Source organism: Pongo pygmaeus, chromosome 8 (genome assembly GCF_028885625.2).
Source record: "Pongo pygmaeus isolate AG05252 chromosome 8, NHGRI_mPonPyg2-v2.0_pri, whole genome shotgun sequence".
Classification (NCBI taxonomy): domain Eukaryota; kingdom Metazoa; phylum Chordata; class Mammalia; order Primates; family Hominidae; genus Pongo; species Pongo pygmaeus.
Genome location: NC_072381.2, coordinates 14,171,701 through 14,188,689, shown reverse-complemented (window position 1 = coordinate 14,188,689; position 16,989 = coordinate 14,171,701). Strand labels below are relative to the sequence as shown.

General features: G+C 42.7%; 1 protein-coding gene across 5 annotated transcripts in view; it reads left to right on the top strand.

The window, feature by feature from the left end:
* FRMD4A (FERM domain containing 4A) overlaps positions 1 to 16,989 on the top strand; it is a 531,042-nt gene that overhangs the window by 134,775 nt on the left and 379,278 nt on the right. For 3 of the 5 annotated variants that reach the window (XM_063669577.1, XM_063669573.1, XM_063669578.1), the window contains exon 2: positions 15,952 to 16,144. The exons of the other annotated variants lie outside the window; for them this stretch is intronic. Coding sequence is in view for 1 of the 3 variants with exons in the window: in XM_063669578.1 (XP_063525648.1) it covers positions 16,079 to 16,144 (66 nt within the window). In the remaining 2 variants the exon portion in view is untranslated. The remainder of the gene's footprint in view (positions 1 to 15,951; positions 16,145 to 16,989) is intronic. 5 annotated transcript variants of the gene reach the window in all.

The following is a 16,989-nucleotide window of genomic DNA, read 5'->3' as shown; positions in this document are numbered from 1 at the left end:
GTTCCTTCATCTCCAAAATGCAGTTAGTCTCAGATGAATGTTACACTCCTCCCAGAGTTAAAAGAATTGCATCATTCTCTGTTTTTTTGCAAGAACATTAACTTCATCTAAATTCCTTCAGTACCATTATTCTCTCCATTACACAATGGAGATGCTATTAAGATTATCTTGTAAATGAATACCAAACATTTTCCAGAAACCACCCCTACAGCCCTGCTACACACACTTCTTACCCAGCTTTGCTTCCCCACAAGAACTTTCTCTGTTTCATTCAACAGAAGAAGGATTTTCTCTTGGTGACAGGGAGCAAGTGACTGTTCACAAAAATTAGAATGTTGTACACACACAAGCCCAGTGTAGCAGTGATCATCACCGACTCTGGAGCCAGAGGCTTGCATTCCTATTCAGGCTCTGCCATTCGACTGGCTGTGTGACTATGAGCCAGTGACTTAACCTCTCTGTTCCTGAGTTTCTCCATCTGTAAAACAAGGATGGTAAAAATAATTAAGCACCATATGGGCTGTTGTGAGGATTAAATAAGTTCATGTTTCTAAGGCACTTGGAACAGTGCCTAGCACAGAGCAAAGATTAGATGAGATGACAGATAAATGGATAGATACATACATACATACTCACATACATACATATGTGAACCCCAAATATCTGAGACAGGTCTCAATTTAGGAAATTTATTTTGCCAAAGTTAAGGACGCACGCCCATGACACAGCCTCACGAGGTCCTGACGACATGCGCCCAAGGTGGTTGGGGTACAGCTTGGTGTTACACATTTTAGGGAGACATGAGACATCAGTCAGTATATGTAAGATGCACATTGGTTCAGGCCAGAAAGCCAGGACAACTCAAAGTGAGAAATGGGGTTTGCAGGTTATAGGTAGATAAGAGACAAATGGTTGCATTCTTTTGGGTTTCTGATCAGCCTTTCCAAAGGAAGAAATCAGATATGCATTTATCTCAGTGAGCAGAGGGATGACTTTGAATAGAATGGGAGGCAGGTTTAGCCTAAGCCATTCCCAGCTTGACTTTTCCCTTTAGCTTAGTGATTTTGGGGTTCCAAGATAGATAGATATATAGATAGACAGACAGACAGACAGACGGACAGACAGATCAGAAAGTGAGCAAGAAAAAGATCTTACTTAGAAATTAGAAATGCAAATTTTTAGATGTGAAAGACCTTTGATGTAGTATATATGGCATCTACCCTATTGTAAGCAAAAGGATATAATTAAATAACAATACAATTAAATAGTCTAAGTACAACTCATATTCTAAAACATGGCTAACAATTCATGAGTCTAAGCATTTCAGCCACAGTATCAATAGCCCGATGCTTGCAGTACATGACAAAAATCACTACAACCACAATGCAAATTCAATAGAAAGCAACAAGCTCGGTAAATATTGAATATGTTAACTTAATTAAATTATTCAAGTTCTTTGGCTGCTGTTCTATAATGATTTTCTTATTTGTCTGAGAAATTAGTGGTGTCTACACTGGCCCTTTCAAAAATGCTCAAGAAATGGTGTCCTGAAAGTTGATATTATTGTTGTTTTGTCCAAACACAGCTAGTGACCTTGAGAATACATAGAAACCTAATCAGATTAGCCGTAGAGTAACAGAAGCACCAGTCAGACATTTACTGAGGTGCTGGGGTCAGCTTGACTGATAAAAGTCATGGGTAACAAGTTTTAGCTCACCAAAGTCACCGGGGAACCTTCAGCCTTACTTGGAGTAGTTGATGCTCTGGTATATCTTTGTACACAGTGGAAATTCTGAGGACCTTTATTGCCTGCCCTGCTGATCGTTTATGAGATTAGTTTCTGAGCTTGGTAGATTTGAGCGTGAGTAGCTGACAAATGTTATTAATTTTATACAGTCCACATCTGATCAGGTGTCATGGTCTAGAGTCTTTCAAGATTCAATCTTTTGGGGGCTTGGCTATCTCTTTTCAAGGCTAAGTAGAAATTGGACTAAGGGGAATATTTGGATGAATTGCCGTTTGTTTTTGCTTAGCGTCGTTTTAATTTTCATCTCCTCTAACAGGTATCCGTGGCATATACAATACAGAGAAACGTAAGGGAACCATTAATAAAGATTCTTGTAAATTGCCTTTATTTTATATTATTTATTTATTTTTTTTTTATTTTTTATTTTTATTTTTGAGACGGAGTCTCGCTTTGTCACCCAGGCTGGAGTGCAGTGGTGCGATCTTGGCTCATTGCAAGCTCCGCCTCCCGGGTTCATGCCATTCTCCTGCCTCAGCCTCCCGAGTAGCTGGGACTACAGGCGTCAGCCACCTCGCCCAGCTAATTTTTTTGTATTTTTATTAGAGACGGGGTTTCACTGTGTTAGCCAGATGGTCTCGGTCTCATGACTTCGTGATCCACCAGCCTCGGCCTCCCAAAATGCTGGGATTACTGGCGTGAGCCACCGCGACCGGCCATAAATTGCCTTTAAATGTGGACCTCCGTGGGTAGATGGTTCTAATGTTTCTCTTAATTATTAGCTTGTGTCCATTATTGGGATGTTTATGAGACAAAGCTGGATCCATTTGGATCAATGAAAGCTTGGTTTAAAAAAGGGAATTGGTCTTGGGGAAATTTTGTGAAACAGCATTTGGCTTATGAAAGGAGATTATCAATTGAAATAAAAATGAGATGCCATTTTTTACCCATCAGACTGCCCAAGATTTGAAAGTTTTATAGTACACACCCTCACTGTGACATAAGAGTGGAGGGAGTCAGACACTCTCTATACTGGGGGTATAAATTTGTATAACCTCCATGGGGAGAAAAATTGACAATGTCTATTTTTTTTTTTAAATACACATGACTTTTGAGCCAACAAATTCTACTCCTAGAAGTCTACCTTAGAGATACATTGACAGATGTACAAAAACATTTTCACATTGAATTAGTGACATATTCAAATACCATCAATAGAAGACTAATTTAATGAAATGTGCCGGGCCCGGTGGCTCACACCTGTAATCCCAGCACTTTGAGAGGCTAAGGTGGGTGGATCACATGAGGTCAGGAGTTCAAGACCAGCCTGGCCAACATGGCAAACCCCCGTCTCTACTAAAAATACAAAAATTAGGTGGACATGGTGGTGTGCATCTGTAATCCCAGCTACTCAGGAGGCTGAGGCAGGAGAATCACATGAACCCTGGAGGCAAAGTGTACTGCTCTCCAGCCTGGATGACAGAGCGAGACTGTTTTGAAAAAGTAAAGAAAAAAGAAATATTCCACATCCAGACAGTGAAGTACAATTTATAGTTGTAAAGTATGTTCTATGTGGGTGTTTGTGTGTGGACACATGCATGTGTGTGTGTGTGTGTATGTATATAATCACCAATGGTAATATTTTATGCATGAATCTGTTTAGAATATCTCAAGAAACATGTAAAAGTGGTTGCCACTAGTGAGAATTGGGTGGCTGTAGGTCAGAGGTATAAGAGAAATTAACTTTTTGTTTCTGCTCCCTTGTTAATTTTGAATTTTCTATCATCTGCATATATTACCTACTCAAAAAATATTAACAAAAGAGTTTCAAAAAGAGAGATTTTCAGTTTTGAGGGTAAAAATTGGGTTGCTCCCAACTGGGCATGGTGGCTCGTGCCTGTATTCTCGCCATTTTGAGAGGCTGAGGGGGGTAGATCACTTGAGGTCAGGAGTTCAAGACCAGCCTGGCCAACCTGGCGAAACCCCATCTCTACTAAAAATACAAAAAAATTACACAAGTATAATGGTCACGAGCCTGCAATTCCAGCTACTCAGGAGGCTGAGGTAGGTGAATTGCTTGAGCCTGTCTACTGTGCTTCAGCCTGGGCAACAGAACAAGACTCCATCCTAAAAAATTGAGTTGCTCCCTCTCAAGCATGTGCTTAGAGAAGAGGTAAAAATCAGTGATTCCATCATGGTAGGAAGTGGGTACCATCACCCAGAAAGTACAAATGCAAGCAATCTGGGTTGATTAAGAAGTGAAACAAGCATCACTATACCCTGCTCCCCTCGGCCTGGCTTTGTCCCTTTTTTGCAGACCCTGAACAGGAAGGCGGGGTGTTTATCTTTCCAGCTTTCCCTTTCCGCCTTGCTGATGTTCTCTGCTGTGAGTTTCAAGACTTTCAAAACTCACAAGCAGGGAAATGAGTATCAGGTACACCCAGCAGTACCCTGAACTTATTATGGGGCGAAACATAATAACTCATCTTTTCTTAGTCTTGCCATCTGTCACTTACTGTACCATTTGGAGTCAGAGGCTTGCAGGGATTCCGAGGTCACCACCAGAAGCGTGCAATTGGAATGTGCCAGGAATGATCGCCTGGGCTTCACCACGTGGACTTTCTAAGGCACTTGTTTTCTAGGGTTCAAATGCACATTGTGGAGACACTAATCCTTACTGCGTCCTCCCGAATATTTTACAGACTTTTTTTTTTTTTTTGAGGTGGAGTTTCACTCTTGTTTCCCATGCTGGAGTGCAATGGCACGATGTCGGCTCACTGCAACCTCCGCTTCCCAGGTTCAAGTGATTCTCCTGCCTCAGCCTCCCGAGTAGCTGGGATTACAGGCGCCCACCACCACGCCTGGCTAATTTTTGTATTTTGGCATTGAGATGGTCAGAGAAGCAAAACACATGGAAAGGAAGGTGGAGGATTCTGTTTCCAGAGATTCGCTTAGTGGAGGATTCTGTTTCCAGAGATTTGCTTACTAGTTTGTTTCTTGCATATCTTTAGTCTATTTCATAGGAACAGTGTGAGGCTGTATTAAAAACTAGAGATAAAAACTAGAGATAAAAACCTAGAGATAAAAATACAGCTGGATCGAGGCTGGGATCCTCTTGTGCTCTGGTCCCAGATGCCCGTTCGTGATCTCCATTATAATAAAATCCTCATGGGTATGCAGCCTAGGAGAAAAATACAGACAACAGAAGTTTTCTATCAAGCTAAATTTATCCCACTTTAAAACCCAATATTTTTATCTTTCCTGTTTTCAGTGTGTGTTAAAATGTCTTTTCTTTAATAAAATCATAGAGACAGCAGATGATATTTGGCTTGTTTCATTTTTTTCTTGTTTTTTTGTTTTGTTTTGTTTTTTTGTTTCTTTGTGTGTTTGTTTTTGAGATGGAGTCTTGCTTTGTTGCCCAGGCTGGAGTGTAATGGCGCGATCTTGGCTCACTGCAACCTCAGCCTCGTGGATTCATGCAGTCCTCCTGCCTCAGCCTCCCGAGTACCCGGGATTACAGATGCGTGCTACCATGCCCAGCTAATTTTGTATTTTTAAGAGAGACAGGGTTTCACCATGTTGGCCAGGCTGGTCTCAAACTCCTGACCTCAGGCAATCCACCCGCCTCAGCCTCCCAAAGTGCTGGGATTACAGGCGTGAGCCACCGTGCCCGGCCCTTTTTGTTTTCAATGCCCTAACGTAGCATATAAGATACTGACAACCCTATAGGTTGGTCGTCCCAATATTTAATTTCATTTTCAGATTGTACTGTTTCATATTACTCAAAGTCTGGAAACCCTCATCTAGTTAAGCTGGGAATTTGACACATAAGGAAACTGAACCCAGGGAGACTAAGGTCCTCAAGTCACTAGCTAAGTGATGCCGGTGTTCCACTATGCACCTGCATTATTTGGCATGTCCTTCCACTAGGAAATTGTCCCCAAGATTGTAGCTGTTGCAGTAATATTAGAAAGCCAATGAGGGGATGCATCCTTTTCTCTTCTAGGGACAGCCTGGGTGAAGATGCATGAACCTGGTGTCAGGCACAGCACTGCCATCGTAAGATAAATTTAGGTCACTGGACATCCGTCTCTCTTTGAGCTAAACTGGACCAAGGACTTGTAAGCTGAACAAGGAGCTCAGGTTATTTATTGATTAGGGTTGTGAAGTGCAGGTAGAGACCCACGCACCCAAAGCCCAGGATCAGATCTGATCATCCCTCATGAAAATATTTCATTTTCTCCTGAAAATATTTATCTGTTATCTTGCGGAAGCTTCATTTTTCTCAGGGATGGACACTGTACATATTCACCTCATGGAAGCTTAAAGGGCAAGAGACATCCTCCCATTGCTGTTCCACAGCCAGCTGTTCTTGGAACTCTTCTTCTAAGTTCTGGAACTTGGGTGTGGGAAACAGAGGGCCCTGTCTGCTCAAGGATCCAGCAATAGTCAGGGACGTGTGTCTCTGGATTCTCATCACTCGGAACCCCGAGAGCTGCGCTCACCTGCTACCAGCCTGCCACAGACGACCAGCTGGGTCCCGATAGCTCCTCCACAGCCTAGGGAGCAGGCAAGGATACGTACAATGCAACAAATGCATTTGATGAACATCTAGGGAAAGGCAGGGTACACAGTGCCATGACCTCCCAAGCCTGTCCTTAGTGGGGGACACTAGGGACCAAATAGAAAAATGTCCAAGTTATAACAGATAGCTCTTGCTATTGGGGAATGTAGTGTCTCAACATAGTGGACCCATGTTTAGCTCCCACTTATAAGTGAGAACATGCGATATTTGATTTTCTGCTTCTGAGTTAGTTCACTTAGGATGAATGCCTCCAGCTCCATGCATGTTGCTGCAAATGATGTGATTTTATTCTTTTTCGGGGCTGTGTAGTGTTCCATGGTGTCTATAATCACATTTTCTCCCTTCCTTCCTTCTTTCCTAACTTCTTTTCTTTTCTTTTCTTTCTCTCTCTCTCTTTCTGAGTTTTGCTATGTTGCTCAGGCTGGAGTGCAATGACAGAATCTCGGCTCACTGCAACCTCCACCTCCTGGGTTCAAGAGATTCTCCTGCCTCAGCCTCCCGTGTAACTGGGATTACAGGCGCATGCCACCATGCCCAGCTAATTTTTGTATTTTTAGTAGAGATGGGGTTTCGCCATGTTGGCCAGGCTGGTCTTGAACTCCTGAGCTCAAGTGATCCACTCGCCTCGGCCTCCCAAATTACTGAGATTACAGGCATGAGCCACCATGCCCGGCCTATCACATTTTCTTTATCCAATCAGCCATTGGTGGACACTTAGGTTGGTTCCATGACATTAGCTATTGGGTACAATGCTCAGTATTTGGGTGGTGGTCACACTAGAAGCCCATACTCCACCAATAAGCATGTATTAATAACATCCATGTAACAAGCACATGTGCCCCGAATCTAAAATAAAATTATCTTTTTTTTTTTGAGACAGAGTCTCGCTCTGTTGGCCAGTCTAGAGTGCAGTGGCACAATCTCGGGTAACTGCAACCTCCGACTCCCAGGCTCAAGCGATTCTCCTGCCTCAGCCTCCTGAGTAGCTGGGATTACAAGAATGTGCCACCACACCCAGCTAATTTTTGTATTTTTAGTAGAGACGGGGTTTCACTATGTTGGCCAGGCTGATCTCGAACTCCTGACCTCAGGTGATCCGCCCACTTCGGCCTCCCAAAGTGCTGGGATTACAGGCGTGAGCCACCGAGCCCAGCGAATACAATTATCTTAAAAGAATGTAGTGGAGCCTCGCAGATATTCAGTTTCGTTCCAGACCTACTTGGTGACTACTGCAGCCACCTGAATTTTTCTTGGGTATATCTGGCAATACCAGGCAAAGTTACCAAGACTGGGAAACAGACTGTGCATGATTTCCCACCACCACTGTCTCCTGCTCAAAGACACAAACACACTCAGCCCCATTTCCTTCCTGCAGGATGTCCCCTGCCTTTTATCACTAGTGCAGTCCAGGGATGCTGGCTCCTAGAAACAGATGGGGTGAGGGGATGCTATGCTGGTGTCTGAGGGGTGATGGTGGACACGGCACAGAACACCGCATCAACCAAAGGGTGGGCGTCTTAGGGTGGTGTCCGCCAGCAGCTCCCCCTTGCTGGCGCCCCCTGGTGGTCTTCACTGGAAGTGGTGGCAACGTAGTTCCCAGGCAGCAATAGTGAGGGAGGGGTGGCGGGTGTGGATTGCTGCATTTGCAGTTCACCGTTTACAGACTCTCCCAAGTACAACTCTCATGCAAGTCAAGGGGTGATAATGCTTTGTTTTAGCCAGAAGTTCACCAAGAACTATTCATGTTTCAGGAGAACCGCTTCACTAACGGCAGTACCCCAGTGGCATTTGAGTCTCCAACATGACAGGCAATTGGCAATTAGCATTTGTAGCTCTGGCCTCACAGTAATTAAGAAATTGATCACTTCTTCATGATTTCTGGTAGTAGTTGCATTATCTGCAAACATTTACATATTGTAATATATGTTATTTGCTGACAGATTACTTTCCTACTATCTTTTGTTTACATAACAGAGAATTGTGCTAATTTTTTTAAATAATATGTGTAAGCAGGTTGCACGATCCATGAATTTTCTTTGAGGACAGTAAGGGGTATTTTTAAATACTTGTTAGAGCCAGCAGTGGTAGAATGTCTGAAGTCCCAGCTACTCAAGAGGCTGAGGCCTGAGGATTGCTTGAGTCTGGGAGTTCAGGGTCAGCCTGGGCAACATAGAAAGACCCCATCTCAAAAAATTAAAAACTTAGAATATTTCTTAGAACCAAGGCCACTGACTCTAAAGGCATTAAATGTCATTGATCATTCTAAGGCCCATGGGAAAGGCAATGGGGGAAGAAAAAAAAAATCTAAGTCAGAGTTGGGTGAAATGGATGGTGGTTCTTCCTCAAGATTGTTTTACAACCAGCAGACTTCCTGGATTTGGCAATGACATTAATGAGCAAAATGCCCCACTCAAAGTTGTCCAAAGTGCAGAACATGCAATGGTAGCAGTTGTCACATAGCTCCAGCTCCTATTCCACAGCTTCTCATTTCAGACCAGCTCTAAGAGCTTCGCCTAGAGCTCATGCCTTGGTTCTCTAAACAGCTCCGGAAGGCATGGAAATCTTTAAATCCTGTGTGTCTGTTACAGATGGGAAAGAGCCATTAAAAAACATCTGTAAGGCTGGGTGTGCCTATAATCCCAGCACTTCGGGAGGCTGAGGCAGGTGGATCACCTGAGGCCAGGAGTTCAAGACCAGCCTGACCAACATGGTGAAACCCCATCTCTACTAAAAATACAAAAATTAGCCAGTCATGGTGGTTGGTGCACGTAATCTCAGCTACTCAGGAGGCTAAGGCAGGAGAATCACTTGAACCCAGGAGGCGGAGGTTGCAGTGAGCCGAGATCGTGCCATTGCACTCCAGCCTAGGCAACAAGAGTGAAACTCCATCTCAAAAAAAAAAAAAAAAAAAAAAAGTCTATAAAAGATTCAGGAGGATGCAGTAAGGATTAGTGTCTCCACAGTGTGTATTTGAACCCTAGAAAACAAGTGCCTTAGAAAGTCCACGTGGTGAATCCCAGGTGATCATTCCTGGCACATTCCAATTGCATGCTTCTGGTGGTGACCTCAGAATCCCTGCAAGTCTTTTTGACTCCAAATGGTACAGTAAGTGACAGATGGCAAGACTGAGAAAAGATGAGTTATTATGTTTCGCCCTATCGTAAGTTCAGGGTACTGCTGGGTGTGCCTGACACTCATTTCCCTGCTTGTGAGTTTTGAAAGTCTTGAAATTCATCCTTGTGACTGGTCAGGGGTTGTGGGTGCATGAGCCAGGGACTGCAGTGGGCCTGGGGATGGATGCAGAGGAATAGAGGCTTTGTACTCATTGGAGAGGCTGTCAAAATGGAAAATGCATCCTGAATGGGAAAGACAAGGTTGGTTGTGTAAGCCATCTACACAAACATGGAAGAATAAGGGCAGATGTTAAGAGTGTGTTCTTCTGAGAACCACTGCCTGATCCCAGGCCAGTGCCAGGCTGCCAGGGGCCCTATAGAAGCAAACCTTTAAATTAACATGTCTGTTCTCCAAGAGATAGCTGGAGTAGACAGGCCAGCCTTTAACTAGACCCAGACAGTCAGCTTGCTGTCTATAAGGCCATCAGAAGGGCTTGTTTTACTTAAACAAACAAACAATCTTTAAAATCCTCTCTCTTTGTAGTTTGAAGGTATGGCAGAAGCTTGATAGACAAGTATGTCATTAGGACATTAATATCAGTTGCTTTTACACATATCATTGAGAGTTTTCTTGTCCATCTTTATGGAGATATCACTGACAAAAATTTTATGTATTTAAGGTGTATGATGTGATGTTCCTATGCAGGTATACATTGTGAAATAATCACCAGGATCAAGCTAATTAATGTATCTATCACCTCATATAGTTACCATTTTCTTTTTTGCTTTCTTTTTCTAAAAAACATTTTATGATGAGAACACTTAAGATCTATCCTCTCAGCAAATTTCAAGTAGACAGTACAGCGTTGTTAACTCAGTCATATTGCTGTGCATTGGGTCCCCAGAACTTATTCCTCCTGCATAACTGAAACTTTGTACCCCTTGACCAACATCTCCCCATTTCCCCCTCCTCCAGCTCCTGGGAACCACATTCTGCCGTGTTCCTCTGTGAGTCTGGCTATTTTAGCCTTCTACCTAGAAGTGAGATGATGCAGTATATGTGTCTTTCTGTGTTTGGCATTTTTCACTTAGCGTAATATCCTCCAGGTTTGGGAAAAAGACAATCTTTTCAATAAATGGTGTTGTAAAAACTGGATATCCATGCGCAGAATAATGAAATTGGACCTTTATTTTATACCATATACAAAAATCAACTCAAAAACGATTAAAAACAAACATGTAATTTTTTTTTCATATAAACTGGATCTGTGGGACTAATTGGGTGATCAAAATAAAAGCCAGTGGTTTTGCTTTTTAAAAGTATCTCAGTACTTATTTAATAATTGGATTAAACTTCTACTTAGACTTACCAACCCAGGCACGAAAATAGGTAACTAATGTGTCTTACTGACTGATTCTGATCCACTGTGTGGTGGTCTGATCTCCTGCCCATACCTGATCTTCAAATATGTGATCCTGCTGAATAGAAAACCACTGCTCTAGGTTGGACAGGAATATGGTTCAAGAAACACATTTTGTATATGCAGTTGCCTGCTGCTTTGGGCTTACACATGGTTGTCCTTAATAGAGATTGGTTGATATGAACTGAATTAATCTAGTTGAGGCAAGAACCTCACCTTTGCGGAGCACTCATGCATTTGAAGCAGATGATTCATTTTCAGGGCTGCAGAAATCTATAATACTCTCTCTAGAAGAACGATCTGCCCACCGTTTCCCTAGGGAGAAGGACTAAGGAGAGACCAGCTTCATGTCTGTACAGAGAATTCAGGCAATTCCCACCCCACCACCGAGACTTCTATTTTATTTGAATCTTATCACTAAAACGTTAAGCCCGCTGGAGGAGATGTTTCATAGAAATGGGAGAAAGAGATGATCATCTGAGGTTCAAACAGAAAGAAATGTAACGGTTCTGAATTTAAAAACATACCCACAAGTGTTGTTATTTAAATGCACAGAACAAATTCTGGTGTTTGCCTACCATATAGAGTGTTTCACTGATTAAGTGTTCTCAACCGGCCAGCCCCAGCAGGGTGATTCATGTCAGATCATTCTTAGGTGGCCACCAAGCTTTGATCAATGGTTAAAGTGGATTTTTTTCCAACAGAGATTTACACCATCAAAGGGATGTCTATAAATGGTAGCAGGATCCTGTGCTGTCAGCATTGAGACCTTGGTTGTCAACTCTTCAAACCCAATGATCCCTGGGCTCAACCCTAGGATCCATCACTGCCCTGCTGTCCCTGCCACTTAGTGCTGCAAATCCCAGCTTCAGGAGGTGTACCACGTACCTCCCTCATTCTCACTCATTGCCCTTCCCACGGGCTGGGAGTATGAATATCGATACGAGCATGCAATGCGTCACAATCACACCTTGGAAAATGGGGGTATCCATCCCCTCAAGCATTTATCCTTTGAAAATCAAGTTTTCTTAGTCCCTTTCCTTATGAATTAAATTTGGACAAAATGTTTTTAATATCTGGATTTTCATAAGAGATATAGTACTTGTTTATTTAATCAACCTTCTTCCTGGGGTGGACAAGGGATCAAAGCATGGAGAACAGTTAATGTTTCTTAGTTAGGGCAACAGCCTCTTCTCCCCCTTTGTCAGTGACTCTCCCTCATCCCCAAGTCCCAGAGTGAGTCCCCCGATAAGGAATTACAGTCTACATTCGTATTTCCCAAGAAAAGATAATATAAGATTACATCAATCACATCAGGCCTCCTCTTTTCTAGTCTGTAAGGTCTTGAAGAAGAAACGATGTCTTAATCATCTTTGTAGGCACCAGCACCTATGCCAGTATATACCCCAGTTAGTAAATAAACATTTGTCCAAAGGATGCGTTAATGAATGAAAAAATGAATGTTCACATTTGATATAAGCATTAATAAAATGTCCCCATAATTATCAAAAAAAATATATCAGGTAGTTAGAATATAGTTACTAAGAAAACATCCACAATCGATCTGCCCAAGCCAGCCTTCACCATGTTCTCATATACCGATAAGCACTGACACCCGTGAACTTGCTTGTATGAATGTATCTTCAAGTTTCTCTGTCTTAACGCTGGTGTGGTTCTGCTTCCTCCCTGCTACCCAATTACTCCAAGTGGCTCATATGATTCACTAAAATCCGAATTCATGATTAATGTCTCTTGGGGGTGACATCCGCATACACTAATTACCTGTGCATTCTTCAGGCTAACTCCCTTCTAGTCAATTTCTCTCCTTTAGAAACTATTAAAGTGACTTTTGTTGGAAGAACAGGATGTTCTGAACACATTCTTCTAGAGCTCCAGTGCTAGAGTAAGAACCACACACTCTGCCCAAATCATGTACAATTTCTTATCCCTGAAGTTTGCTATTTACATTCTAAGAGAAGCCAGTGCACTGACTGTTTGATTTTTGTTTTTGTTTTTGTTTTTGTGAGACAGAGTTTAGCTCTTGTTGTCCATGGCACGATCTCAGCTCACTGCAATCTCCATCTCCCGGGTTCAAGCGATTCTCCTGTCTCAACCTCTGGAGTAGCTGGGATTACAGGCACGTGCCACTATGCCCAGCTAATTTTTGTATTTTTAGTAGAGACAGGGTTTCATCATATTGGTCAGGCTGTCCACCCACCTCGGCCTCCCAAAGTGCTGGGATTACAGGCGTGAGCCACCATGCCCGGCTGCATTGACTGTTTTTAAAGCCCCCCAAAAAATTGTCTTAGAAAATAGTCACATAAAATCATGGTTGAGACTGGGAGACTCAACTGCCTCTTGGCAACTGCTTTAAATGAAAAACAACAGCTCTTCTCCATGGTCTGATCCCTTGTCCATCCCAGGAAGAGGGTTGATGAAACAAACAAGTAGTATACCTCTTATGAAATTCCAGCTATTAAAAACATTTTGTCCAAATTTAATTCATAAGGAAAGGGGATAAGAGGACTTGATTTTCAAAGGATAAATGCTTGAGGGGACGGATACCCCCATTTTCCATAATGTGTTTATGACACATTGCATGCCTGGATCAAAATATCTCATGTAACCCATAAATATATACACCTACTATGTACCCACAAACAATAAAAATAAAGTTTTTTAAAAAAAGAAAGAAAATTTGATGTTGAACACTCCTCTGAGATTGCTGGAAAACTGGAACAATGTTGCACATATGCAGATACATACCCTCCTGCTAGTCTCCTTATGATAGGGCCCCTCATGGGCATCAGGCTGTCTTGGTTGGTGAGAGAAGGCACTTGGCTTTTTGAGGACCTTCAGGGAAGCTATAGTTTTAACAAAAGATGGCAACTATCTGGCAAGAAGTCCTCTTGTGTTGAGACTTTGTTGCTGATGTGATGCAGCTGGTTATTGAATCAATTTCAGACATGGCAAACCCATGAGCCCCTAGGAAGGTCTGTAGCTCAGTTAGCCCATCAGGGAAATAGATTTTCTGTGCATTCTTGGCTATTGAATATATTCATCACAGCACTGCCGGCCCCTTCCTGGTGCCGTTCCTAACAAGAGACACCTGCTGCGGGACCCGATCTAATTCTTCCATTAGAGGCCTGAAAACAAAATAGGAACCATAACTCGAAGAACATGCATGTACAATTTAGGACCAACTGTCAAGCTAAACTCATCTGACAGACTCCAAATCTGCTTTTAAAATAACACAGTGCTTTTTGTCCATTTCTTTATCTTTGCCCTTAATTTTATGGTAGCTTTGTTTAAGTGTGAAATGTTGAATTAAGTCTGTGTCTATCTCCTTCGGGAAAAGAAAATTCACAGAGAGAAACTAAAATGGAGAGTTTTAACCGTTCATACCCGAGAGGGCTCTGACATGCAGGGAGGGGAGTTTTACTGTAAAGCAGAAATGTTATATTTATATTTCCCTCTCGATCTCATGAGGGCCACCTTCTTTGACATCAATGTTGGCTGTTAAGTGGTCACACTCTGTTTGGAATCAGGAGACTAGAGTTTAATAGAAAGTGTTTAGGGAACTAAGAGGACAGAACTGGGCGCTGGCTAGCTAGATCAAAGCTGTTTTTTTTACTACAGTCACAGCAAGGATGGCCATTAGCGTCTTGACAGCCGCGTGTCCCTGAGAGATTTTCTCAGGCCTGAGAAACTGTCCAAAGCAGTATCTTTCTTAGAATACATGATTTCAGCCTTAAAAAGGGAAGAGAGTCCGACACAGGCTACCCCATGGGTGAACCTTGAGGACATTAACGCTAAGTGAAATAAGCCAGTCACCAAAGGACGAACACTATATGATCTCACTTATACGAGGTCCCTAGAGTGGTCAAACTGATAGAGACAGTAAGTAGAATGATGATGGCCAGGCAACTGCGGGAGGGGAGAAATGGAGTTATTGTTTAATGGTTACAGTGTTTCCGTTCTGCAAAATGAAAAGAGTTCTGGAGATGGATGGTGGTGCCATAGTGACTATCCTTAAGGCCTCAAAATTTTTCTTAGACAATAATCATGTAAAGTCATTGTTGAGACTAGCAGACTGCCTTAAATAAGAAACACTAGCTGTTATCCACGGTCTGATCCCTTGTCCATCTCAGGAACAGCATGGATGAAATAAACAAGTCTATCTTGTTTATTCCAGTACAACGTGAACCAAGTACAAGGTGAATGTACTTAACACTATGGAACGGTACACTTAAAAATAGTTAAGATGGCAAATTTTATGTGAGGTATATTTTACCACAATTTCCAAACATTTTTAAGTTAAAAAAAAAAAAAAAGAAGAAACTTCGGAAGCAAAAAAGGAGAAACTGCATTTGCAAGAGTTCATGGATATTCTGTAACTGGCAGAAGCTTGAGGAATTGACACGAGATATTAAATTTTTTCCTTGATGTTTATCTACTCTTGCAGCAGAGGGGGTGCGGAGGATGGAGAAGAAAGAGAGTGTGAGGGATCTAATAATATTCTGAGGAAAAATTTAGTACCCCCACAACTTTCGTTTCCTTGTTTTTCACAAGACTATGTGCTTTTCAGTCATCATGTACAAAACAAGGTCTGATACGTTCTCTACAAAGAACTATTGATGGTGTGTCTGTGTGAATTGCCCTAGCACTGGTCACAGCCAACTTCTGTGGGACCCACTGCCCCTGTTCGACAATACACTCCAGTGTGTTTAGCCATTTATGAAAGGTCAGAAATCAATTGAGAAATGGGCTAGAGTCAAAAACATGTGGCCCTATAAATATCAGAGTCAGACGGTCTATTCCATTTTCCCCACTCTTGCTTTCACCCCATCTCACTTCTCTCTTTCACTCACTGGTGAGGTTCTCTGTGCTTGGCCAGCACTTCGGACTGTGAAGTTACACAGAGAAGGCAGTGGCTGCAGTCTTCATCCGGGGGCCTCACTTTATGCCCAGTCTGATCCCATAGCATCATTATTAGAGTTTGGTGTTTGTTTTTTCAAAATATCCTTGTACAGTTTCTGGCTACACAGCTCGAGCAGTCCAGCCTGCGATGTTCTGCTTTCTTTTAAGGGTTTCTACTTCCCATTAGTGGCAACCCTGCCTTGCCATCAAATTTGACGCCGACGGTGTTTCCTGAGCTGGGGAGTTTGCAGATCTATCTGTCAGCGGGGACTGAGAGCAAATCGGGATATTCATCATGACTTTGGCTGCCAAGCTGGAAGACTTTGAGCTGACACTGGAGCACCTGCTCATGGATGTGTTTGTAAGTAAAGGCTTTTCCTATTCCAGGCGCAAGAGAGTCTCCCCTGCCACTCCGAAAGTCCTTGGGACCCTGTCCCCATTATGGAATCTCATTCTGGTCTGCAACTGTGCAGTTCCCAAGTCCTCATGATTTATTCTTACTCACGTGCGGTCGGGGGAGAAAACCGTAAAGTTCCTCAGTGCCTGAGTGGCACAGAATAGTCCATGCAGATTAAATAGTAGAGATGTGGGTTTAGAATCAAGTCACTTGCAGAAATCTGAATGAATAGGGTGAAGAAATAGAAAACATTTGCCAGAAGAGATCAAAGCAGCTTCAATAGCTATTCCCTGAATGAACCACATTTGTTTGTTTATGAAGTGACCATTCCAGAAAAAAAAAGGGGGGAGGGTGCTCAAAATGCTAATTTTTTTGTAGAGAATGCTGCATCTAGGATAGAGTCATGAACTTCACTGTCCCCAGAATTCCAGTGTCTGGGTCCCTGCTACTTGGAGAGGCATTCAGTTACCAAGAGTTCCTCAGGAAGTGATTTTGTGGCCTGAGGCTGTTTGAGAGATTCGCTGCTAAAGAAAAGAGCAGCTGACAAGGACACTTCTATTCCTGTGATGATTTTAGCGATGCAGTCTTTGAAAACTGCAGGGCATGCACTGCAACCTTCACATCATTTCTGTCTTAAACCAACCACACTCTTTCTTCCAGTACTTTTCTCAGGGTTTTCTGTTGGCCACGGGTCTGTTCGTTCTGTGTTGTTCATAGGGGTTTAGGGAACTGCAGACTGTGAAATGCACAGGTGGTAAGGCAGCTGAAAGGTCTTCTCGATCCAAGAACAACACTGCGCTGCCCACGGG